The 27,414-nt window shown below is 36.5% G+C and overlaps 1 protein-coding gene across 1 annotated transcript in view; it reads right to left on the reverse strand.

The window, feature by feature from the left end:
• HDAC9 (histone deacetylase 9) overlaps positions 1-27,414 on the reverse strand; it is a 901,117-nt gene that overhangs the window by 136,393 nt on the left and 737,310 nt on the right. Inside the window, exon 23 of the mRNA XM_081800450.1 lies at positions 4,603-4,721. Coding sequence (XP_081656576.1) covers positions 4,603-4,721 — 119 coding nt within the window. The remainder of the gene's footprint in view (positions 1-4,602; positions 4,722-27,414) is intronic.

Here is a 27,414-nt window from a genome sequence, read left to right on the forward strand (position 1 = left end):
TCTGACTTGCTTAAAAGACAATGGGTTCATCTAGCTTTACTCATTTAAAAAAAATAAGTTATTCAGAAAATGTGCCAGGCAGTGGTCTAGTTTCTGAGGACATAGCACAGAAATGTATAAGAGAAGTTAATCTGATGGTAGCTGGATGGGAAGATACTTTGGGTAATCAATTGTGTATAATATTCCCCAGTTTCCACCCTAACCTAAAAGAACTGAAACAGTTCAAGCTTGAGGTTGTTCCTTCATGAAATGGTATTTGGTAAATTTCTTCCAGACATTCCTTTTCTCCATGCCTGTTTGCTATGGCCTAAAATTTTATCAGGAGAAGATAAAGCATTGATTCCATAATTACAGATAAATAATAAAAGATTCAACTGTCAAAAAGAACTATCACATTAGCTGAAATACACTCACTTTAAAAAAGTATATAATTAGGTAATAAACATACAAGCGAATGTGATCAAGTTCTTTCTAGGGGAGAAAATTAGAGACAGAGGATAACCACGGACATATTAAGATAGGGTTAGAATCATCAGTGAGAGAAAAAGAAAAAAAAGCCAACTTCACCAAAATGTAATTAATTCTGGCTCTGTCTGCCTTCAACTCTATGGACAAATAAAATGTGCAGACAGAAGACATTTTGAGCCATACACTCTCTATACAGAGGGAGGAAGCACATACATCCATATAAGCTGATGAAGTAGACCAACATAACCTCATATACTTAACAAGTTTATTTGTGGCACTTATTTGTTGACTGGTTTAACACTCAACTTCTTAGAGACTTATTTTTGGAGGACTGACTAATCAAGGAATTTTTGTACTTCCTCAGGAAAAACTTAAAGCTAAGTACGAATTCATTTATACAGGTATCTGCCTCAAAACAGTGCTCTCTCCCTGTCACAGTGGGATAAAAGAGGATTACTAAAAAGGATAAAACATTTTATCAAAAAGAAGATGGTAATTCAAGACTAAGATACATTATTTGATTTTTTCTGCCAACTAATTGTTGTTCTTTACTTGTCAAAATAACATTTATTTATCTGCTGAGGGAAATAGTTACTATCTCAAAGACTACAAAAATACTCTCTGTTCAAAAAAAGACCATATTTTTTTTTAATCAGACATGGCTATCATCTCACAATGACTTTTGAATTATTGCAAAGAAAGGAAAATTATTATTCATACGATAAAAGAAATTTGCACATAGTTTATTATGTGAAGCCAATGAAAGGAGAGAACGTATAAAAGTGTTGAAAAGGAATAAAACATATATTTTTCTGCAAATTAATTTGAACTGAATAAACTTTTTTTAATGTTGACAACACTGTAAACCCAGGGGGTGCTGCAATATGATGAATCAATTTTGTTTAATTTTATTGTTGGAACATGGCACTTAACTGTCATGCCAACTTTCTTAAACTATAACCTGAAGATATTTAGATCTGAATGAGAGTATTTTAAAAACATACACTGATAACTTCATGGCAAAGTTTGATGTAGTGTTTAGGGTAGGACATAAAGATACTTATTCCTTTCAGTGTGGGCCTTAATCCTGGTGGTTAATTGAAAAAACAGGATAGATTTTAAATAACGAATTCAGACAATTTATTTAAAACTTCAGCCCAAATATGAATATTTTTGTTGTAGAGAATAATTAATACGTAAAGAAATGAGAGAAGAGAGGAAGAAAAATAGTACTAGCCAAGAATCAACTTTAATTTAAACCAACTCTATGTTTGCACTGAAATTTTTGTCATAGCATCAAACAATTCTTTAAAAAAAATCAGGTAACTAATTAGATACCTAAATACAAATCAAAATGAAAACACTAGTTGTTTTGACTTAATTTATCTTTTACTTTTAAGGCTATTAAACAGAATTATTTTAAAAGATTTATTCAATGTGCTAAGACAGTAAAATTTTAGCATCTCTGACACAGTACCTTCAAAACCACTCTCTAAAATCCTTGAACATTCTACTTGGAGCAAGGGTGACTTTAGATGAAATGGGAAAACATTAGGTTATGAATTTGTTTCTGTAATTTCTACCTACTTTTTACTGTAGGTTTTAGACCATTTCCAGCCTCATTTTGAGACTCCTCTGAAATGGAGGATGACTCCTGGCATAGGACAGTGAAGGCCCGATATTAATTGCCTGTTGAGAACTTACAGACCAAAGCAACATAAATGCATCTGCCACGTGGTTAGAAAAAGAACAAAGAGACCCAGGGGTGAGCTATTTGGGGAATAACTATACAGCTGTCTGGTAATCCTAACCTCTACCCAGTTATGGCAGCATCTCTAGAAAATATGGTTGGCAAACTCAGGCCTGCATGAGATGATATATTCAAACAGTTGCCCAGATATGATGCTCTGTGGTTTTTCATTTAAGTATCATGGGACTAGTCAGTGTCTATCACAGACTATGCTTGGGGAGTTAAGGGTCTAGGGCACCAAAATGGCCTCTGCAGTATGCATCCAAGTACTCTGTTCTCAAGCATTTTATGAAACATTTTTCTCTTTAGTGGAAAAAATCCAGTGAAAACCTCATGCAATTTTATCTAAATACAAATTCAGAATAAGTACTTTTATTTTAACTCCAATTATTTCAGATGGTAAAATAAACTAGTTTTCTCATCTATGCAATATGTGAACTGTTTTGGGTAGTCTCTATTATAATCTCTTGAGCTCTAAGATTTCCTTTCTTCATCTCATATCTTTTCCCTAACCTGTAGGTACTCAAGAAAGGGCCAATTATTAAATCAGTTAAAATTTATGTCTGTCTATTTTTCTTAGGAAACAAGTCACCTTGTAAGGAAACATGGTCTGTTGAGTAGAAAAGACACAAGAAGGGAAAACAGATAAGGAGGGGTGAGGAGTTGGAGAGATTATAGACAAACTTATCCTGAGCAATGAAGAGCTTCCCCCCAAATGGATAAAAAAACACAACATAATAAAGGTCTTGGTGCATTGTATTGAAGCTAAAAGGAGTAGAAACCATGTATCTTAGGTCTATGACTAAAAGAAACCACGCTATTACTACGTTCTATTCTACCTTCCAAGATAACATTTGATATTTGAACTCCACTTGGCAAAAAAGGTGATTAACATAATAAAAAAAAAATGAACAAACAAGCAAACAAAAAGATTAGTCCCTTCCAGTTAGTTCTGAGAAATAGACTCATTACAATTTGCCCCCTTGGCAGGAAAAAAGACCCAAATACAGACATTCCTCCTTCCCGAGGGAGATTCTTATATTTAATGGAAAGGAACACCTTTTCTAGATACCTGTCTTTGCTCCATGTGTTTTCCATTGTTTGGGTGTATATCAACTTGGAGTACAAGGTCTTTTTTTTTTCTTTATTTAGACTAAACTCTTTACCAGTCTTGATGCTAATGAGGTTTATCTGCAGTGGGAAGATAGACTTCCATTTGAGTGGAATTCCATGAAGAAAGAAAAGGGATCATAAAGACATCTGATAAAACCAAACACCTCTCTATTCAATTTTACAAACTTGTGAATTATTATGTTTGTTTGTGTTTGTGGAGTTGCCTCTTTCAATATGTTTTCAATAGACAACAAGGCACCAAAAACCCTGGGTAAATAATAGAAGTTAAAAATAGTTACTACCTAACAATGTTACTGGAACAATTAGAGTGCAGAAAACTCTCACATGAGAAGCCAACTAAAAACAAAGGTTGGCATGATGCTGGTTCTTTGGTTCTTTTCAAATTAATAAAACACACTTGCTCTAAACTCATCTCTCTCACTTAAAACTATTTGGGTTGTTTTGATTTGTTTCCAACCCCCACTAAAATATACAATAGTGGATCCTTTGTGCAATTCTGCTTTTTTCCTTCTTCTTTTTTATATATATCCAGAGTACCAGCATACATTTGTATGCATGGATGATACATATGCCTTATTTTCATACTCAGAGAGCATGGGAATTATTCTTGAAGAAAGCCTCTTGCTAGCTAGATTCCATTAGGTCACATTATTCAAATGCAGTATAACACAAAATTCATTTGTTCATCTGGTGTCTAGTTGCTAAGGAACACAGCCAAAAAGTTAACCTTTGCAACACAACAGAAGACCAGTAGAGAACCTGAGCACTGTCCATAGGAATGTACAGAGCCTCTGAGCAAGGGGAACTACACTTCTGTATTCAAACTAGAAGACCATAGCATTATTAGGAAAGAACTATTTTTTACCACTGGAATAAAAACAGTGACTTCCATTCTCTTTTCAAAAAGCCCAGGAGCTTTTCTAGACTCATGACCTCTGATGTCACTTAACATATTTTAAACAGAAGTCCTATCACTTCTGCTTTTAAATAGGAAAACGAGACTCCTGAAAAACATAAAGGTTCTGAAATGCCCCATCAAGTCTACCAAAGGAAACAATTTAACTTTGTTTTTCTTAAGGGCAAACATCTACAGAGAGATGAATCTGACAAAGCAATAAACACGATCTGAATTATTTTCAAAAGTCTTACCTAAGTTTACTAGACACATGTAAAAGGTGCTATCTATTTTAAAGACCTAAAAGATGTTATTATGTCTTAGTGTATCATAAATTTCTAAAAGATATACTCACATTTTGCTGTCACTTTGTACCCCCCCAGAGGAGGGGCATGGCCTTCTAATGCATCAAATCCAGCAGAAACTAGGACCATGTCTGGATCAAACTCTTTGGCCACAGGCGTCACTACAGTCCTGCACAGTAAAAAGGCAACCAGTTACACATGGGAATGGTGAATACCTTTAAAAATTGTGCAATGAAAATGACTTGGCACATCCTCAAGAACTTCCCAAGAATAAAGAAAAGGGGAAAAGAAAACACTATTTGAATGGATCAAAAACTTATCATTTCCTTAACAGTGAATCACTATTATTTTAGCATCCCAATTCAGTCTTTTTTCTTTCATCTTTTTTTCCCTCTAAATTAAAAAAAAAAATGCTTTGCAGGTACATTCTAAAGCCCATCATATTACATGCACATCTGTGGCTGTTTTATCCCACTGCCTATAAAACAGTGCTTCTTCCAAGGGAGTGACTAATGTTTTACAGAGGAAAGTCGAAGCTTTAGTGAAAACCTGGCTTGCTCCAGTTAGTGAGAACTTGGTGTAAATTTGAACTATAAATTTCTTTTGAGAAAAAGTTGCTTTCTAACTGAAAAAAAATTTTTTTAAATATTTGTCATGGTAGGGGGTAAATCCTGCAAAGGAAAAACACAAAATTCCTTTAATAGAATCCAGACTATAATGTTAAGTGAGTCCAAGGTCAGAGACACCAGGAATGTGGCAGCCTCATCCATGACAGCAACCCCTGCTGGCCCCACTCAGACACTTCAGCATTTACCTCTTCAGCCTTCTCAGGTCACCCCAACCCCTATTTCCTCAGTGCTGGATTTGAAAGAAAATGACTAATAGATGCTACTGGGCTTTGTAAAATAAAATTTAAAAAATTAATGTAGGCTTCGAGACCAATGTGCCAATATTAACATTCAAATTTCCAAGGACTATTTAATAAGATGGGGAAACTGCACACAATAGCAAATTTAAAAAGTGGTAAGTTCTCTGTTGTGTGTTTAAGAGAAATAACTGAACTAAATATTAAAATTGCTATCCTTAAGTAGTGACAAAATTAAGTTCTTTTCATTTTTTTATGTTTGCAAATTTCTTAAATTTTTAAAGTGAAAAACCACATATTAGTTCTACACTTAAAAATTTAAACAAGTTGTTGAAGTCATAAAACAAAAAAATACTTATTTGAAACTCATAAATGAATGAAATGTTTTTCATAACTCCACTACTGTTATAAAAGTATAAAATCTCAATACTTCAAACTCATAAATGTACATGTAAATGACTTGCACGGTAGTCTTTTTAACAATTGGAAAGCCACTCATATCTGAATTAGCCCACCAGTGAAATTAAGTGAAAACCTAATTTTGTTTACTATGTACAGTTTCATTATTTTATTCTTCAATAAAATTAAGAATCTCTAATACAGCTACATTATCAGGAGAGGTATCTTGAATCCTTTTCCTTCCCAATAATACCAACACTTACATTATAATTTTCATAAAAGTATTATATATTACCAATTCACTACTTTTCATATGAGTGAAATACCATGTGATATATGTATCTGGGATATTATATATTGGACTAAATTGTCTCAATCAAGACTGTTTTATCAAGGAACTCCATCTATTTAGTATGATTAATACTATGTATTCCTTTTGAAAACAAATAATACTCTTAGGAAAATATGGAGGTAGATGACTGAACCAAGTTGTCATCCAATCACATGCATCATAGTAACCAATTTTCCATCTCCTTTCCCTCTCTTTGGAAAATTTCTCCCCCCTCCTCCTCTTTTCTCCATCATTAGTCTACACTTGTAAGATTGATTGAAGGGTAAACATCCTTCAAGGCACAGCTCACTATCTTCTCCAAAAGGGCTTCTATCTACATATGGATATTAAACATATATGTATATATTTTTGAAGGACAAAGATAATAAAGGAGACAAGGATTGCCAATTTGAAAATATGACAAACATGGAGACAATCTACAGAGGGGAAAATTAAAACAGAAGTCTAAGTGTCTGCAGAGAGGAAGCTACAAAAAGCAAGTTGACTTTTCTCTTTTCCTGGAGAAACAAATGGACCAAAGAGAAAATACCTAGAGAGAATGACACTTGTCAGTCACTCAGACCAACAGTCAGGTTTTTTCCTCAATCTTCCCATAGTGAATGTACCACTCAAAAGCCCCACTCACCATATAGAGTTCCCACTTATCTTCTCAGTGCCCTTTTCTCAAATATGAAGGACTATTTGAAGAAAATTTCTAGGATAAAAGATAACAAAACTAACATACAAACAAGGGAACTCAGAAAACCAGAGAAAATTCAGGGAAGACACTACAATCACCAAAATTAGGATTACCCTCAAAGATATAAAACAGTACATTTGGAAAATGAAAAGTGGGTGTTATTAAAAGAAGAAGAAACAACAAACAAAACATAGAATAGACTGTTTAAAAGATAAAGTTGACAAGTTCTCTCATAAAGTACAACACAAAACAGAGACATGGAAAGTTGACAACACTTGATAGGACAATTAAAGAACCCGTTTAGGAAGTCAACATACAAAGAAAATTCTAAGGGATTTTTTTTTCTTTTTTCCCAGTCTCATTGAGAAATAATTGACATAGAGCACTGTATTAGTTAAGGTGTCTAGCATAGTGGTTTGAATTATATGTATTGTGAAATGATTACCACAATAGGTTCAGCCAACATCCTTTTCATCTAGATAAAATAAAAGGAAAAAGGAAAAAGAATTCCCATGATAAGAATTCTTAGGATTAACTTTCATAATATTTCCCAGTATATCATACAGCAGTGTTAGCTAATGTTATCATGTTATACATTACATTCCTACTACTTATCTTCTATTAGTTTGTACCTTTGATCACCTTTCTCCAATTCCCCTTGCCCTCACAATCTGCCTCTGATAACCACAAGTCTGATCTCTTTTTCTGAGTTTGTCTTTTTTTTTTAGTTTTGTTTTTTAGATTCCATATATAAGTGAAATCATATAGCATTTGTCTTTGTCTGACTTATTTCACTCATTTAGCATAACACCTTTCAGGTCCATCCATGCTGTTGAAAATGGTAGGATTTCCTCTTTTTTATGGCCAAGTAATATTCCATTGTATCTACACACCACAGTTTCTTTATCCATTCATCCACAATGAACACTTGGGTAGTTTCTATGTCCTGGCTATAATGAATAATACTGCTACGAACATGAGGGTGCAGACTCCTTTCCAGTTAGTGTTTTCATTTCCTTAGGATATATTCTCAGAAGTGGAAATGGTAGATCATAGGATAGTTCTCAATTTAATTTTCTGAGGATTCTCCATACTGTTTTCCATTGTGGCTGCACCAATATACAATTCTACCAATAGTGCATAAAGTTTCTGTTATCTCCACACCCAGGCCAACATTTGTCATCTCTTATCTTTTTTATGATGGCCATCTAACAGACCCGAGGTGATATCTCACTGTGGTATTAATTTGCATTTCCCTAATGATTAGTGATCTTGAGCATCATCTCATGTACCTGTTGGTCTTATGTATATCTTCTTTAGAAAATATCTATTCAGGTCCTTTGGGATCATTTTTAAAAATTGGGTTGTGTTTTTTTCTATTGAGTTGTATGAGTTCTTTATATATTTTGGATATTAACCCCTTATCAGATATATGATTTGCAAATATTTTTTCCCATTCCATAGGTTTTTTCATTTTGTTGATGGTTTCTTTTGCTGTGCAGAATCTTTTTAGCTTGACATAGTCACACTTCCTTATTTTTTATTTTGTTGCTTCCACTTCAGATACCATAACCAAGTAATTGTTACCAGGGCCCATGTTAAGAAGCTTTATTCCTATGCTTTCTTCTCAGGGTTTCATGGTTTCAGGACTGAAATTTAAGTCTTTAATCCATTTCAAGTTAATTTTGTAACTAGTATAAGATATGGGTTCAGTTTCATTATTTTATGTGTGAATACCCAATTATCACAGCACCATTTATTGAAGAGACTGTTCTTTCTTCACTGAGTATTCTTGGCTTCTGTCTCAAATATTAGTTGACTGTTTATGCTTGGGCTTATTTCTGGGCTCTGCATTCTGTCCCATTGTTCTATTTTTCTGTGTGTGCATGTGTGTGTGGGTGCACACGCCAGTACCATACTGTTTTGACGAATATAGCTTTATAGTATAGCTTGAAATCAGGAAGTTTGATGCTTCCTGCTTTGTTCTTTCTCATGATTTCTTTGACTCTTTGGAGTCTTTTGTGGTTTTTCTATCTCTTTTTTAGAGTGTGTTTTTTCTATCTCTGTAAAAAATGCCATTGGAATCTTGATAGAGATTGCACTGAATCTATATATGGCATTTTATTATTTTTGTCACTATTGTAAATGGGATTGATTTATTTCTTTCTCAGAAAATTCACTGTTAGTGTATAGAATATGGTACTGATTTTTGTATGTTAATTTTGTATCTTGCAACTTTACTGAATTCACTGATTAGATCTTTTTTAAAAAAAAAAAAGGATTTTATTTATTTATTTTACAGAGAGAGGGAGCACAAGCAGGGAGAGCAGCAGGCAGAAGGAGAGGGAGAAGCAGGTTCCCTACTGAACAGGACCCTGGGATCATGACCTGAGATGAAGATGGACGCTTAACTGGCTGGGCCACCCAGGCGCCCCTGTGATGTCAGTTTTAATGTCTCCTTTTGCACTTATAATTTTATTGATTTGGGTCTTTTCTCTTTTTTCCTTGGTCTAGCTATATGTTTGTCAATTTTGTTTATCTTTTCAAAGAAGCAACTCTTACTTTGGTTAATCTTTTCTATTATTTTTTAATTAACATATAATGTATTATTTGTTTCAGGGGTCCAGGTCTGTGATTCATCAGTCTTAACACAATTCACGGTGCTCACCATAGCACATACCCTCCCCAATGTCCATCACCCAGCCACCCCATCCCTCCCACCCCCCTCCACTCCAGCAACCCTCAGTTTGTTTCCTGAGATTAAGAGTCTCTTATGTTTGTATCCCTCTCTGGTTTCGTCTTGTTTCATTTTTCCCTCCCTTCCCCTATGATCCTCTGCCTTGTTCTCTATTTCATTTATTTCTTCTCCAATCTTTATTATTTCTTTCATTCTGCTAATTTTGGGCTAAGTTTGTTCTTTTTCTAGTTCCTTAAGGTATAGAGTTAGGTTGGCTTATCTGGTATCTTTCTTGCTTCTTAATGTAGATGTTTATTGCTATAAATTTCCTTTAGAAGTGCTTGTGCTGCATCCTGCAAAGCCTGATATGTTGTGTTTCCATTTTCATTTGTCTGAAGAAAACTTTTTATTTCCCCCATTAATTTCTTCTTTGATCTACTCATTGTTCAGGACAGTGTTGTTTAATTTCCATGTGTTCATGAATTTTCCAGGTTTCTTGTTATTAATTTCTAGTTTCATGCCATTGTGGTCAAAGAAGATACTTGGTATGATTTTAATCTTCTTGAATTTGCTGACTTATATGTGGTCTAATGTATGGTCTATCCTGGAAAATGTTCCATGCGGCCTTCAGAAGAATGTGTATTCTGTTGTTGTTGGATAGGATGTTCTGTATACATCTGTTACATCCATTTGGTCTATAGCATTGTTCAAGTCTGCTCTTTCCCTATTGATTCTGTCTGCATGATCTATCTATTGTTAAGAGTGGGGTATTTAAAGTCCTCAACTATTACTGAATTACCATTTATTTCTCCTTTTAGCTCTGGTAGTTTGTGATTTATATATTTAGGTAATCTAATGATGGACACATAAAGATTTATAATTATTTTATCCTCTTGATGTACTGATCACCTTATCATTACATAGTGACCTTCTTTGTCTCTTTTTGCCATTTTCAGTTTAAAGTCTATTTTGTCTGATATAACTACTCCTGCTTTTTTATGGTTACCATTTGCTTAAAATACTTTTTCTATTATTTCACTCTCAGTCTATGTGTGTCTTTAAAGCTAAAATGAGTCTCTTTTATGCAGAATATTGCTGGATCTTTTTCTTTTTTTTTTTTTATTCAGCCATTCTATGTATTTTAACTAGGTAACTTAATCACTACGCTTAATTGTTTTTTAAAATAAAAAAATTTAATTGAAGCATAGTTGACATAGAATATTAAGTTAGTTTCAAGTGTACAACAGTGATTCAACAATTACATACATTAGGAAATGTTCACCACAATAAGTGTATTGCAGTATTATTGACTATATCCCCTATGGTGTGCTTTTCATCACCATGACTTTATTTTAAAACTGGAAGTCTGTATCTCTTAATCTCCTTCATACATATCATCCATGTTTAAAGTAATTATTGATAAGGCATACTATTGCCATTTTGTTCATTGTTTTCTGGTTGTTTTGTAGATCCACTGTTCCTTGTTTCTTATCCTGCTGTCTTTTTCTGTGTTTTGATGTCTTTTGGTATCAGTATGCTTTGACTTCTTTATTGTGTTCTTTTGTGCAATTACTATAAGATTTTCCTTTGCAGTTACTAGGAGGTTTACATAAAATATCTTAAACTTCTAACATCCTATTTTAAACCAATAACAACTTAACTTCAATAGATTTAATAAAATTAACACTTTTATTTCTCTTCCCCCTCAATTTTAGGTTATTGCTGTTACAATTTACATTTTTTTAATATATTGTGTAACTAATAATAGATTATTGTAGTTTTGGTTATTTTCACTATGTTCTTTTGTTCTTTAACTTTTAAACTAGGGTTGTGAGTGTGCCACTATTAACATATTGCAGAATCTAACTTTGGCTATATATTTACCATTGCCAATGAGGTAATATTACCTTTTAATGTTTTTATGTTGTCAATTAATGTTCTTTTATTCCTACTCAAAGAATTCCCTTAAACATTTCTTGTAAGGCAGTTCTGATGGTAATGAACTCCCTTAGCTTTTGTTTGTTCAGACACATCTTTATCTCTCCTTTGTTTCTGAATGACAGCTTTACCAGATATAGAATTCCTGGTTGATAGTTACCTTCTTTCAATATTTTGAATATGTTGTCCCATTCTCTTCTGGCTTGAAAAGTTTCTCTTGAAAAATCCACTGATAATTTTATGGGGGTTCTCTTGTATGGAACTTTTCTCTTGCTGTTCTTAAAACTCTTTGTTTTTGACTTTTGACAGTTTACTTATGATATATTTTAGTTTATCCCTATTTGTGTTCAACCAATTTGAGGTCCTTTGGGCCTCATGAATCTGGATGTCCTCTTCTTTCCCCAGGTTTGGAACATTTTCAGCCTTTATTATTTTAAATATATGTTCTGTCCCCTTCACTTTCTCTTTTCTTTCTCGAATTCCCATAATGTGAACATTGTTTCTTTTCATTGTGTCCCATAATTCTTATTGGCTTTCTTCATTTTTTTTCATTCTTTTTTGCACCTCTGGGCAATTTCCAATATCCTATTCTTCAGGTCACTTATTCTTTCTTCTGCAATGTGGAGTCTACTTTTGAAACTCTCTATTGAATTTTTCAGTTCAGTTATTGTGTTTTTCAATTCTAGGATTTGCTTGTTTTTTGTTTTTGATGGTTATCTCCTTGCTGACCTTCTCATTTTGTTCATGAATTGTTTCCCTAATTTCTTGAAGTTGTCTGCATTTTCTTGTAGTTCACTAACCCTCCATAAAAGGATTATTCTGAATTCTCTGTCTGGCACTTCATAAATCTCCATTTCTTTAGAGAGACAATTATTGGAGCTTTATAAGTTTCCTTTGGTAGTATCACATTTACTTGGATTTTTTGTGAGCCTTGATTGCTTATGTTGGTATCTGCACATGTGAGTAATGATCCTCCTCTTTCAGACTTTACTGGTTTGCTTTGGCAGAGACAGTTCTTCACCAGTAAGCTCAGCTTGGGTCTGTGGGTGTGTCAACTGGTAATGTCCTTGGGCAGTTGGGGTCTGCTATTATGGTCTATTTTGGGGCAAGGCAACTTTTTGAGCTCTAAGGTTAGGGATCGGGAGGTGTGCCACTGGCTGAGTACAGCTGGATAAGACTGCTGCTTGGTTCCCTACCCAAGTAAGGCTATAAGATGAGCTCCACAGTTGCCTGGATTCTCTAGTCAGGCTTACTAGAATGGTTGGGACTGAGTACCATATTCAGTAATAGATGAGGCTATGAATTAGTTTCCTTGCCCTGGCAAGGAAACGAGAACAAGGGCCTGTATAGCTTGTTGTTTGGTGATCTGAACTGAAACTGTGCCCCATAGGGTTAATGAGGGTTAATGAGGTTGAAACTGGCAGAAAATTTAGAGCTTGGGTTTCAGAGAACTGTTTCCCCCAGTCAGCTATTGTGCTCAGACCCCACTAAAAATCCACTAGGTGTCTCTGTAGAAGCCTGGACTCAAGGTCAACTGATAAGGTTCCAGCTTATGAACAAATAAGGCCCTGCATTCCTTACCTAAGATAATGAACCCAAAACCCCTTCCAGTTTATAAGAGCTCTCAGAGCATAACCATAACTCCTTCTCTTTGTCCTAAGATAACCTCCTGATGTCAAAGAGCTGAATTTTGCCCTGTTCTGATGTTAAGTGTCACCCCAAAGTGAACATGGGATGTATGTTACATATATGTTTGCTCAGTGTGCCTGCTCCATTTTTTTATTATGAGTAGTCATAAATTTCTTTGCCCTTTAAAGTCAATATGTGTTTTGGGGCACCCAGGTGGCTCAGTCAGTTAAGCGTCTGCCTTCAGCTCAGATCATAATTCCAGGGTCCTGGGATTGAGCCCCGTGTCAGGCTCCCCACTCAGCAGGGAGTCTGCTTCTCCCTCTCCCTCTGCCTTCCCCCCAACTCATGTAAACTCGCTCTCTCAAATAAAAAAATAAAATGTTTTTAAAAAATAAATCAATATGTGTGTGATCTCAACCCCTATAATTATAAAAAGAAACTTGTTCTCTCCCCCTGAGGGAGGTGGATTTGAGGCTTGCCCTGTCATACCCATCTCCTCATTTGGCTGTCTCTAAAGTAAATCTTTTCCTTTCTGCATACCTGATATATCAGTGATTGACTTTGCTGTGCATCGGGCAGATGGACCTGTGTTCAGTTACAGAATCAAGCCAGAGTTTTCCCTGGTCAGCTGAGTCTACCAGTTTTGCTCTGCAGATGGGGAAGCCACAGGCCATGCTCAAGTACCACATGTTCAAGTGCTGTACCCTGGGCTGTTGAATGGGCTATGCAATTTCCCATGTGCTCTGGTTAGGTTCCCTGGTCAAACAGGCTGAAGACTGCATTCAGCTATGAGTGGAGATAAAATTATGTTCCCCACAAGGGTGCAGAAGGAAAAGCAGCTTGAAAGCCAAGTACAAAACTCTTTGTTGTCTTAACATAAGCCAATCAGCAACCCCAAAATTCCTGATCATACACGGCCACTGGCTTTGCTTTGCAGACTATCATCTCTACCGACCCACCTCATGGTTTAAGTACCACTGTGCTGAACGGTCTCCAGGAGTTGTCTTCAGCTCTTCTGGTCAGATAGGACAGAAAGACACTCTCTAGAGTAGGTGGAGCTATCTCAGCTCCCTTGCCTGGGTGGCAGTGGGAGGGGCCAGGGTGGCTCTAGACAACTTTCAGTTTCCCAGATAGGCTCTGTCTTTGGGAAGGTCTGGGAGATACCCTTAGCCCTGACTATGAATTAATTAATCTTCCTGTCTGTGTATGGCAGGGGAAAGCTCCACTTCTGGTACTGGCTTTGCTTTGGGGGCAATCAGCTCTGCCTGCCCGCCTCTTAGGTTGAATGCCTTTGGGCCACAGCTTCTAGGAATTGTCTCCACCCCTTCTGGTCAGATGGGGCCAGAAGACACTTTCCACAGTGGGTGGGACTGCAATTCAACTCATTGTCTGAGCCTGGGCAAACCTGGCTCTAGGGCCTGCAAAACTCCTTTGAGGATCTGAATCAGGTAGATCTGCACACCATGTTCTCTGGTCAAAGTGAACTCCTGACTTGGTTCTGCAGATGAGCAAAACCACTGGTTGGGATTACTACTTGGGTACTGCAGGTATGAACATGGGCTGCCCAAATCTGTGTGCTGGTTGTTGCAAGACCCTCCTTTCTCTACCACAGTCAGATTCTCAGTGGTTGAGCCCCACAGGTTTCCCTGTAATCCTTGTGGTGTGAGATCAGAGTAGGGGCTCCTGCAAAACAATCCACAGTGCTGGGGTGTTGACCCTTCTAGGTTCTCTTTTCCCACTGGAGGAACGAGAGGCTTGGGGGAGACCTCTCTGTGTAGTGATGTGCCAGCCTGGGTTAAGAGGAATGTGGTCAATGTGTAGCCACTTTTCTTACTCTTCTAATGCAGTTTTCTTGGTCTTTGTGCTGCAGGGGGTTGCTTCAGCTTTACCCCCATGTTCTAGAATTCTCTCAGTGGTGTCTTTTCTTTCAATACTTGTTAGTTGTTCTTGTGAGGGGGAGCAAAGTCAGGAACAACCTGTGTCACCATGTTGATTATGTCACTTGGGAAACTTTTCCAAATTTAGAATCTCCTATCCATCCAAACTGCCAATCAACATTGAGAGTAGAATAATCAAGTTTCAGATTTTCAAACTCTTAAAAAAATAGTATCTCAAAATCTTTAAAAAAAAGGTGGTCGGGGGGCACCTTTCTGGCTCAGTTGGTGGAGTATGTCTCTTGATCTTGGGGTTGTGAGTTTGAGACCCATGTTGGGTGTAGAGATTATTTAAAAAAAAATAAAATCTTGGGGCACCTGGGTGGCTCGGTCAGTTAAGCGTCTGCCTTCAGCTCAGGTCATGATCTCGGGGTCCAGGGATGGAGCCCCGTGTCCAGCTCCCTCCTCAGCATGGAGTTTGCTTCTCCCTCTCTCTTTGCCCCTCTCTCCAGCTTGTGCTTGCTCACTCTCTCAAATAAATAAATAAAATCTTAAAAAAAAATAAAATAGGGGCGTCTGGGTGGCTCAGTTGGTTAAGTGTCTGCCTTCAGCTCAAGTCATGATCCCAGGATACTGGGATCAAGCCCTGCGACTGGCTGCCTGCTTAGCAGGGAACCTGCTTCTGCCTTTCCCTCTGCCTGCCACTCCCCCTCCTTGTGTGCCTGCGTGCTCTATATCAATAATAAAATCTTAAAAAAAATAAAATAAAATCTTAAAAAATAAAATAGGATCTCTCACAAATATTTTCATAGGAAGGTACTAGAAGACATATTCCATTAAATGAAGGCATATACTACGAATGAGATACAAACCATTCACCCCATCAAAACATTTTTTAAACAACCATTTTTGCCAAAATGAAAGAAAATTACTCTTACTTTAGGAAAAAATAGTAGAAATGTGCATGGAATGGAATAGGTTTCATTTCAATGCAACTATTTTGTTAATAAAGACATCTTACCAACTTACAGGAGAGTTATATCTATTTATCCACATATCTCAAAATATAAAGAATCTGCTAGTTTCCATCTGAAGAAAACACTACTTTTGTTATGTACATCATTCCTGAGTTCACAAAAATGGTTTTTGCAATTTCACACATTTCAAATGCTCTACTTTGCAGGACTAATCCTATAGACTTGAATTTACTCCAAAAATTAAGAAAAACAGAAAATGGGGAAAAAAATACATGCCCAGAATTGTGTCGGAGTGGTAGACGTTTGTTGAATGAATTAACGATGCATAATTCTAAGAGTTGTGATGCTGTGCTACAATATATGCTGTGTACTGAAGAAATACATGGTAACAGACGCTGAACAGTGGCACTGGTAAGGTTCATTCACTTATTTCAACAAGTATATAATGAGTGTCTACTATGTTACAAACTCTTTTGCCTTAAAGACATGTTAAATTTTGAACTGAATCTTTATATTCCTATTGTTGACTTCAAAGTCTTTCATGCTCAGTTCTCTGATAAACTGATGAAACTAAGACACCACAGATCTCTTTATTGTGGCAATTATTTTAGCAATGTACATGAAGTGTTTGTACTCTTCTGTTAATGCCAGTGTAGACTGATTAATTCAAAAGGTCTATGTCTGAAAGATTAAAAAACACATTTGGGTAAAACGTAAGTAGGAAAAACTGTAATTTTTCTTAACTAGAACAAATCCTCAAAGGCATTCATTTAAAATTTTATCTGAACTATCAGATTTTCTGGTTAAAGATAGCAAACAAAGCATATATGTTTGTCTCTCATCTTTCCCAATATCCTACTGACAGGAAAGCATAAGAATATATATATGAATTCATGGTTTTAAATATATATCAGGCAAACAGTCATAGAAATAACTTTAGGTGTGTGTGTATGTGTGTGTGCATGGGTTAGTATGTATTTCCTAAAATCAATGACAGTCCAGTAGCAAAGAGCACCATTAGTACCCAGATCTTGTTTTCTAATATCAATCTCCAATAAAAGGATCCAAGGATCCTTGGAGAAGTGGTTGATTCCAAGACTGTGTCAGGGGAAACACAAGCTATTTTTGAACAGGTTGTGGTGATAGCAAACAATGAAATGCTCAAATAAAGATAAGGACATGTCAATAGGGCATACGACCTAATGTCAAAGAGCTCCCAATAGCCAAATCTGTGACAATTTGAGGACCAAAATAACTAATGACAGTACTGGATTTTAATCAATAGAGTCAAGTAAGTATCTGTGTGTCCACAGAGAGATTAAAAAATAATGGAATGGAGAACAAATAGCTCTGCCTTACAGAAAAATTTCAACTAATAAGTATAGAAGAATTGAGGGAAATAGAAAATCACCATTTGATTAAGACAGAAATAATTGGTACAGACAAGGGCCATGGAAGGATGCTGAAATTAGGGGCGCCTGGGTGGCTCAGATGGTTACGCGTCTGCCTTCAGCTCAGGTCATGATCCCAGGGTCCTGGATCGAGTCCCACATCGGGCTCCCTGCTAGGTGGGGAGCCTGCTTCTCCCTCTGCCTCTGCCTCTCTCTCTCTCTCTGACTCTCATGAATAAATAAATAAAACATTAAAAAAAAAAAAAGGATGCTGAAATTACTGGGCAATAGTTTGAGAAGAAAGTTGTTGTTTGCATAATATCTTCCAAAGTATCTTCCCCAAGATATTCTAAAGGAAAAAAAACCCAGAAACTTTAAAATGAAGAAACCTGCAGATACCACCATAATAAAGTGATCAAGGTTAACATCTCTTGTGATAAGACATATCAACATCAATAGTCCCTAATATGATACATGAGAAAGGCTAATCTAATCTAATAATGAGAAAACATCAGGCAAACCTAAATTGAAGGACATTTGACAAAATAACTGACCAGTATACTTAAAAGTCACGCCAGGAAAAAATAAGGAAAGACTAAGGAATTGCTACAGATTGGAAGAGACTAAGGAGACATGACCTCTAAGTGCAGTGTAAGACTCCAGATTGGATCCTACAATAGGAAAAGGACATTAGTGGACAAACAGCAGTCTCATTCAAAATCAGTGGCCTAGCTAACAGTATTGCACAAAAATTAATTTCTTAATTTTGATAATTATATGATTGTTATGTAAATTTCTAACATCAGGGGAAACTGAGTATAGGCCATATAGGAACTCTGTGCTATTCTTACAACTTTCCTGGAAATCCAATAGTATTTTAAAATAAAATGTTACCAAGTATCAGAATACAAAAAAATAATTTATGACAACAAAAGAGGATGGAAGAGATGTTTACAGAGATTTTTTAGAAAAGATATATTTATTTATTTGAGAGAGAGAGAGAGTGTGTGAGTTTGAAGGGTAGAGGGGGAGAGGGAGAGAGAATCTCAAGCAGACTCCCATTGAGCACAGAGCCTGATGTTGGGCTGGACTCGGGGCTGGACTCAGGGCTGGATCTCAAGACTCTGAGATTAAGACCTGAGCAGAAATCAAGAGTCAGACACTTGACTGTCTGAGCCACCCAGGCACCCCAACAAAGAGAGATTTTTTTAACAAATTTCTAGAAGAGGGAAATTGACTAGGTACATACTGAAATAAATGAAATAAACAAAAGCTACCACCCTGCACACACTCTCATGGGACCATAGAAGAAATGGGAGACACTCCCACCCAATGGAACTCCAGTAAAGAAACATGTATGGTGTAGGAAGAGTCAAGACTGAAAACAAGAGATTAAAGAAATGTTAGTTGGTTAAGAAGACCATAACTATATGTCAACACCTTAATCACCTTCCCTCTCTCTGCCAGCAACCAGTGTTTAATCCCAGGCAGAACATTCAGATGATTCTCTTAAGAAAAGGAGGTGTCTGGAGAAAGCCAAAGCTTCTAGTGTGGATACTGTTGCCCCAAAATACAGTCTTCCTTATTTTGTCATTTAGGGAGATTCAGAGACCATGAGCCATCTTCTGGAATGCTAACCTCAAAGTGGGGTTTGGTGGTCCACATACTCCATCCCATGCCCACTGACACAGAGCTCCCATTTGACCCATTTGTACAACCACAGGGAAAAATCTGACACCAGTTACTACTTTCATAAATATCAATGGCAAAGCAGAAATTTCCTGGCATATAAGGAGAACCAGCAGTATAAAGAAAAAAAAAAGATTAAAATAAATATAAATAACTCTGAAGAAAACAGATAGTTCAGGCAATAGAAATAATAACCTCAAAGAGATTCAGAAAAATATTTTATCTTTAAAATACAGACATGCTGATATGAAAGAGGAACATCAAAGAAAAGGGAAGTACTTAAAGATAAAAACTACAATTGCATAAACTAATAGAAGCTCTGAAAAAATAAAATTAAAGTAATTCCTCCTAAAAGGAAGCAAATAGACAAAATATAAGTGGGAAAATATGAGACAAAAAGGATTAATCCAAAAGTCCTATCTTTGAACAACAGGGTCCCTAAGAATGCTGAGAAAGAGGGGAGGAAATTTTCAACTAATAACAGAAGATAATTCTTAGGAATTGAAAAATGACTCAACGCTACGTATTTGGTAACTCCAACTGATGCAAAACCTTATGAATAAAAACATATATACACTCTTAGACATATTCTCATGAAACTTCAAATATCCAGGGATCCTTAAGAAAGAAAAAAGTCAGGGGCGCCTGGGTGGCTCAGTCGGTTGAGCGACTGACTGCCTTCGGCTCAGGTCATGATCCCGGAGTCCTGGGATCGAGCCCCACATCGGGTTCCCAGCTCGGCGGGGAGCCTGTTTCTCCCTCTGACCTTCCCCCCTCTCATGCTGTTTCTCTCTCGCTCGCTCTCTAATAAATAACTAAATAAAATCTTTAAAAAAAAAAAAGAAAGAAAGAAAAAAGTCATCCTCAAAAGAGATCAAGAAGGAGATTGACACCAGACTCCCAATCAACAACAGTGAATATCCTCACATTCTGAGGGAAATTATTTTTAAACTCTAATTCTGCTTCCAGCTATTACATGCTAGTATTCAAGTATGTTAAATAAAAATAATTTAAGACACATAAGGGCTCAGAAATTTAATTCCAAGACACCCTTTCTGAATAACTTAAGAATGTACTTCTCTAAATCAAGGAAGTAAACCAAAGAAACAGAGAAGCATAGGACCAAAGCAGTATATGTATCATAGGAGAATGATAAAGACAGTCCAAGCACCTGATGATTTGTATGTGTATTTCTTTGCTCGAAAACAAACTACTAAAGCAATAATGATAGCATATCTGCTTTCTCATCTCCAACTGACCACTGGAGATTCTGTCATAGGAGAAAAGAATCCCATTTTGGATTTATTTCTGTGAAATGTGATTCTAATTCAGAACCTCCCCAGTTAGAATCAGATCTCCAGATTTATTTCATCACTAGTCAATGGTCAAAGAATTGATTGCACTGACATTGAAGCATGTGCTTTATTTAAGCCGAGTCACACTAGTGATTTCCCATGATTCACCGAGGTGTGTGTGAAATAACATATATGATGCTACCCACTCATATGGCATGCTCAGTGCAGGGGAGCACAGCTTTGGCTTTGGGAAAAACAAAAGGCTTGCTTCTTCAGCCTTAAACTCAAAATTTAAAGCATTTCAAAGCTTTATAATCTATACAGTTATCAATATTTTTGTAGACATTCAGAAGTCACTTATTAAACCCCTGTTGTATGAGAGGTACTGGGACTGTGCCGGGATTCAAAGATATGAACAAATTGTAGTTCTGCCCTAAAGGAGTTCATAACTTAGAAGGAAACATGTTTTTGCAGTATGGCATGGCACAAACTCAGTCACAAACAATGTACCAAGAGACAGGGATGAAGACAGTATGAAGAAAGGCCTACAGAAGAAAGAACATGAAAAGTGAATTTGGACATTAGTGTAAAATGTTGGCAGGAAGAAAGAAGTAGCGAGGGCAGTTCAGGCAGATGGACTAACAAGGGCAAGGTCGTGGGCATTTGAAAGGGCATGGAGACTTGTGACAAATACTTTGATATGACTGGAGCGTATGGTACATATGGGATAGCAGTAGCAGAGAAGGCTATAAAGGCATGCAGTTCCCAGCCCTGACTGAAAGAGGACCAGGAAAGCTTGATGTTGAGGAAACCAGGGGCCTTGAGATGGTGGTGGCAAGAGTTTCAAGAACTGGAAAGTTGACTGGAGGCTAAGTGCATCATACAGTTCATTCAATTCTTTTCTTCACTCAACAGATCTTTACCAACCTCCTGAGATATTCCAGGCACTATGGTAGGCAGGGTTTATAGCAAACAAAGTCCCTGATCTCCTGCCTTCATCGAGTTTACATTCTAATAGAGGAGAAAGATAGTGTATAAATACACAAGGAAGCATGTAAGAAAGGGTTTCAGTGAAAAATAAACATAAAGTCATGGGAGGTGGTGCAAGTTAAATATGGATACATAGAGAAGGCAGCTCTGAGCTGGTGACAGTGGAATAAAGCTGCACTGTGTTAAGTGAGGAGGTAGGTCAAGTGAATTATGGGGAAAAAACACTGGCCTGTGGGAATAGTAAATGCAAGAATCTGAAGTGGGAGGGTCTTTGGTGTATTCACAAGGACCACAAGGAGGCAATTATGGCTGATATAAAATGAATAAAGGACAGATGGCTGGAAATGGGGTCAGAAAGGTGGCATAAAGCCAGTTCATATAGGGCCTCAGAGGCCATTGTAAGGACTTTGGATTTCATTCTGAACAAGAAAGGAAACTGGAAAGTTCTGAGTAGAACAGTGACATGATCTGATTTATATCATTTCTGTCCTCATCAATTAAGCTAAGTATTTTAAAGTATCTTTTAGAATGATGAGGTCTTTTTGACCTCTGAGACAGCAGATTCTAATTCCCTATGTAATTTATAATGGCATATTATAAGCATGTAAATATGAATTACAGGTGAAAATCCAAGCCTACACTTCTCTTTGTATTTTAATTGTAAGTCACCACTTACAGTTCATGCTTGGACAAGTGATGAAGGCAGCATATCAAGGAACAGCTGCTAAACAGATTCTAGGCAGTGATTGTGGTGGCTGGTGCTTCATGATGTCCCTCAGCACCTCACTCATCACTAGACCAGCCCCCTTCAGGGGATGCACCAAGGGAAGGGATATCATGGATATTTGTGGAAGAAGGTCAGCTCTGGGAGCTCTAAGCATACCAAGTACACTGGTGTTGTCTACCAGACCCACCAGTACCAATTTCAGTAAGTCCTGCTCTTCTTCCTTAAATTCCACCCTCCATCTCCTCACACACCCAACAGAAACACACTCACACACATATATTGTCCCTTTCTATCACCACCTTCTGTTTTCTTTATTGCCTCAATTTTCCATCTTCAGCAGTTCCCTTTCTCTTACCCCCATCTCCAGTCCATTAGGAAAACCTGTTGTCTACACATTCAAACTATATCCAGAAACTTACCACATCTCAACACCTCCTTTGTCATCACCTTGGCCTGTGCCAACACCTCTTATTTCAATTAGAGCTACAGCCTCCTAGGAGGTACCCCTATTATCTCTTTTGCCTACTTTGTACTCCCATTCTCAACACAGCACCAGGTTGGTATGTTTAGCATATCAGATCCCAATCATTTTTCTCAGGGTAAAAGTAAAGGTTGTTTAAGGGCCCACAAGTCTGCACAATGAGGCTGCCCAGCATCAATCTGATCCCATCTCTTACAACAGTCCATCAGGACTCTATTCACAAATAGGCTAGATGGACTCTGGCCATCAGGATTTTTACACTGGCTACTCCCTCTGCCTGGAGTGCTCTTTCCAGATGGCTAACTCCCTCACCTCCCTCAAATCTTTGCTCAGGTATCATGAACAAAAGGCAGTAAGACCTTTCCCTGATACTCTTCCCCACACCTACCCCACCTCTATCATTCCTAACTCTTTTATCCTGCTCTTTTTTCCCCCATAACACTTACTATCTTCCAAAGTGATACATGATTTACTTATTTATTATGTTCACTATGTATTTTATTGTCTGATTCTCCCCACTAGATGCAAGCTCCCCAAGGGAAGAAACTGTTTGCCTCTTTGTTGAAAGACATATCTGAGGGACTTAAATAGTACTTCCCACATGGTGGGTACTCAATAAATTGTTGAATGGAATGCCAAATGATAACCTCTCTGGTTTTTCATGTTTTCACTCTAATTCAGCCTCTGCTCATTTCACAAATATATCTGAAATGCTTCTTTTAGTAAAAGGCCATCTACATTTCTTTTGTCATGTCATTGTATATGAGCTGTCACTTTGAGTGTAATCATCAGATCATCCCACCTTCCTCTCTTGGCCAGCTGGTTACAAAACTGTCCAAGCATAAAAACAGAATAGGGATGATAATTGTAAGAATGTGCAAAAACCCATTTAATTAATTTTTAATCTAGACATTATACTAATGAGAAAAAGAGGAAAAGAGGGGATAAAAAGTCTTCACAACTTCAGAAGATGTAGTGTGTACATGATGTGGATTCTATTTCTTCATATAATGTTCTATTTTCCTCTCCTGGGTCTATATGGTTTTTTGTCTCACTAATTTTGCTCAATATTAATTTCCTTTTATCTTAACCTATTTTTGTTGATCGATTTAGATATGTTTCTCAGTGTCTAGTTCTTTTGTATTTGTACAAATTAAGCATTTAAATAGGAATTCTGCCAGTGCAAAGGCATTATTCTCTAACCATCTTGCTTTGATGAGCACTAGAACGCTGCATGAAAGAGAGGGAGAAGGGGAAAGGTAGGGTTTCTACAAAAGCCTTAAAAAAGGGGGACCAGGGTACCTGGGTGGCTCAGTTGGTTAAGCATCTGCCTTCGGCTCAGGTCATGATCCTGGGGTCCTGGGATCGAGTCCCACATCAGGTTCTCTGCTTGGCAGGGAGTCTGCTTCTCCCTCTGCCCCTCCCTGCTGCTTGTGTGCTCTCTCTCTCTCATAAATAAAAAAAGGGGGGGGGGGATTCTGCAATGTTTTACACTGTGTACCATCTCAAAATTGAATTATCTAGCTTCAGTGTACAATTGTAATGAAGTAGGAAGATTGATGGACAACCAACTCAATAATATCTGGTTTCTGTTCTTGCCCGTTCCTAAATGTATGACCTTAGTAAACTGTCTTTCCTCAACTATTAGTTTCTTCAACAAAAAAAATGGGAGTAGGGGGAGCTTCACTTAGATGGTCTCTGAAGTCACATGCAGTTCTCACAAAATACGATTTTTTATGTCTCAGAACTACTACATCAAAGAAACATTTTTCTCACCTTCTTATTCTCTTTCTTTTGCATTTGGTAAGAAAAACCATTACCTCTTTGGAGGGTGAGGGAATTAGATGAAGGTGGCTGAAAAGTACAAACTGCCAGTTCTAAGATAAATAGATATAAGATAAATATGATAAATAAATAAGGGATGTAAAGTACAACATAAGGATTATAGTTAACAATACTGTATTGCGTATTTGAAGGTTGCTAAGAGAGAACATCTTAAGAGTTCTCACCAAAAGGAAAGAAATTTTAACTATGTGAGATGATGGATGTTAACTAATCTTATTGTAATCATTTGGCAATTTATACATACATCAAATCATTACATTGTATACCTTAAATTTATACAATGTTATATGTCAATTATATATCAACAAAACTGGAAAAAAGAACCACTGCCTGAAGCTCAACATCCTTTCTGAACAAAATCTGTGTTACATACTCATTTATTCACCCTTATCCTTTTGGGTCAATTCTGAAGTGTCTCTCTCCTTTGAGTACTCTGGACTCTAGAGTCAAGAAACCACTACACTTTAAAAAAAAGTATTTATGAGTTATATTACTACAGCAGAATTACCACTTTTAAAAAGTTTGGAGTTCTAATATGAAATTTAGTTTGTTTATATTATTATTTTGCTACATTAAAATTTTTTTTCATATTTTATTTTATTTTTTTTGTAGTTGCTACATTAAAATGTTAATTATAGTACTGTGTTTTTAAAAGAATGAATCTTTGATGAGAATAAGAAAACTATGTATGAACATCACTTTTAAAAGCATAAGAATAGGTCTAAGATCTCATATTACTTCATTTAAATGTGTGTGTATATCATAACATCTCACAATATATTCTAACAGGAATCTGTACATTCTAACTAAATATGTGTGTATGTGTACTTAATACAATAATATTCCTATATTCCTAGTCCATAACGTTTATTCTTTTAATTAGAGCTTTAAATGTGACATTTAGTAAGTTTATATTTCTTCAGTATATCAAAATACTAATGCTAATTTTAGAATTCTGGCATTAAAAAAAAAAAAAAGAATGAAGACTTGAAGGGACTAGGGAACTTTCCTTACCTAAGATGTGTCATATGGGCAGTAATAGTTCTTACTAATTTAGAGATACTACTCAATGTGTCTCTGAACTCAAGAGTTGGGAGGAAAATCTTTCTCAAGAGTAGCTCTTCCTGGGGCGCCTGGATGGCTCAGTCGTTAAGCGTCTGCCTTTGACTCACTCAGGTCATGATCCCAGAGTCCTCCGATCGAGCCCCGCATCGAGCCCTGAGCACAAGCCCCGAGCCCCGCATCAGGCTCCCTGCTCGGCAGGAAGCCTGTTTCTCCCTCTCCCACTCCCCCTGCTTGTGTTCCCTCTCTTGCTGTATCTCTCTCTGTCAAATAAATAAAATCTTAAAAAAAAAAAAAAAAAAAAGAGTAGCTCTTCCTGGTTTTGGGACACTGTCAGTGAAGGTCATGTTATTATATTCATAGTATTATATTTTCTATTCCTCTGTGTATGGAATGATGCTGGCTTCCTAGATAAAATCCTATACTCAGGCATAGCAAGCTGGGCAAAATTATAATGCTAGTGTATCAAAATGGATGAAGTGAATCTTATGTAATTACCATACAGAAACTAGTAATGGAATTAACAGATTTTGCTTTTGTTGAACTCTATTTTAAGACTTAGTCTAGAAAAATTAACAAAGCAGAATTAGGAAACTCTGAGACATGATTAGTTTGGAGTTTCTAGAAGTCATTTAAGAGCTAATATTAAAATTTTATTGAAATAACCTTCTTTTGCTTTGAAATACAAAATGAAATGCATGTATGTTTATATATGTCCCTTCCCAGTCACTATGAAAGTATATAAATGCTGTGTATTTTAATATGCTAAAACTGTGGCTATAATTTTGCAACACTGGTTTTCAAGTAATATTTTATTATGATTCCAAATGTGGGTCTAGTAACTCATGGATGATCTTATGTGTTAATTTCATAAGTATTGCGAAATCAGTTCTTCCCAATTTGTAAAAGCTAGGACTCTGCCACTATCCATTGAACAAAGGACTGAGTCCTAAGTAACCAATGCTGAGCCAAAACAGAAAGGACCAAGATCTTCTCTAGGGTAATTCCCTAGAACTACGGATTCCTTCTTGAATCCCTGCAAAATTGCAATTTATGGTTACCATGATCACCTACAGCAGACTTTAAGCTCTAACTTCTCTTACGCCTACCTTATTCCTTCTCCCTATTCCTTTCATCTTTTTTTCCCTCTTCCCTTCCTTTTTTTCTCTTTTATTTCCTAATTTCTTCTCTCTTTTTTTAGACCAATTTGTTCTTAGGACACGAACATAATTTAAGACGACTTTGGAAAAAATTTTTACATAAATCAGAGCACAGATTTTTCAATTTTGTTTCCTTCGTAAAGACCAAATGGACAACTGAGGAAGAAAATATATTTAGAGAACATAATCCACATATTTGGGCAAGAGAGGCAGAACGAGCCCCTGCATCATGTATCTTTCCAAATCTTTGTTTATTTTCATTTCTATAGCAACCTGGTGGTTGTAAAACATTGCCATAATGAGTGGAAAATAGAACACAAATGACAGTAAAATGTTTTTATAACTCAAATAGCAGAGGATTGTTTAGAGAATTTAGAAAGGCTGATTTTTTTTTTTTATGGGCTCATAGCAGGAAAAATGTCTACCTAAGTCAATAGTAAATTTCTCCTCCAGAGGGACAATAAGATGCTTGTGACACGTGCATTTTGGAAACTTAATTATGTGCCTATTTCTTGTTATTACTTTCTTTATCCAAAAAATCCCTAAAGAGATTTTACTACCATCAAATCAGTCATAGGGATTTCTCTGCTTTCAGTGGGGTGCAATGTGGAGCTTAGTGCACATATTGTATTTCCCATCACCTTATGAGCACAGAATATTCTTTTTGTAAAGTTTCAAATGGGCCTCTCTTTGGTCTTTGCACAAGTGATTGCATTCCATAAAATATCATTGCATTAAGCCAAAGGACCCTAGCTAAAAATTAAACTCAATATTCTAATAAAATCCAATCTAGGATATGTGTGTATACACACACACACACACACACACACAC

This window comes from Leptonychotes weddellii, chromosome 12 (genome assembly GCF_054177405.1).
Source record: "Leptonychotes weddellii isolate Sample4059 chromosome 12, ASM5417740v2, whole genome shotgun sequence".
Classification (NCBI taxonomy): domain Eukaryota; kingdom Metazoa; phylum Chordata; class Mammalia; order Carnivora; family Phocidae; genus Leptonychotes; species Leptonychotes weddellii.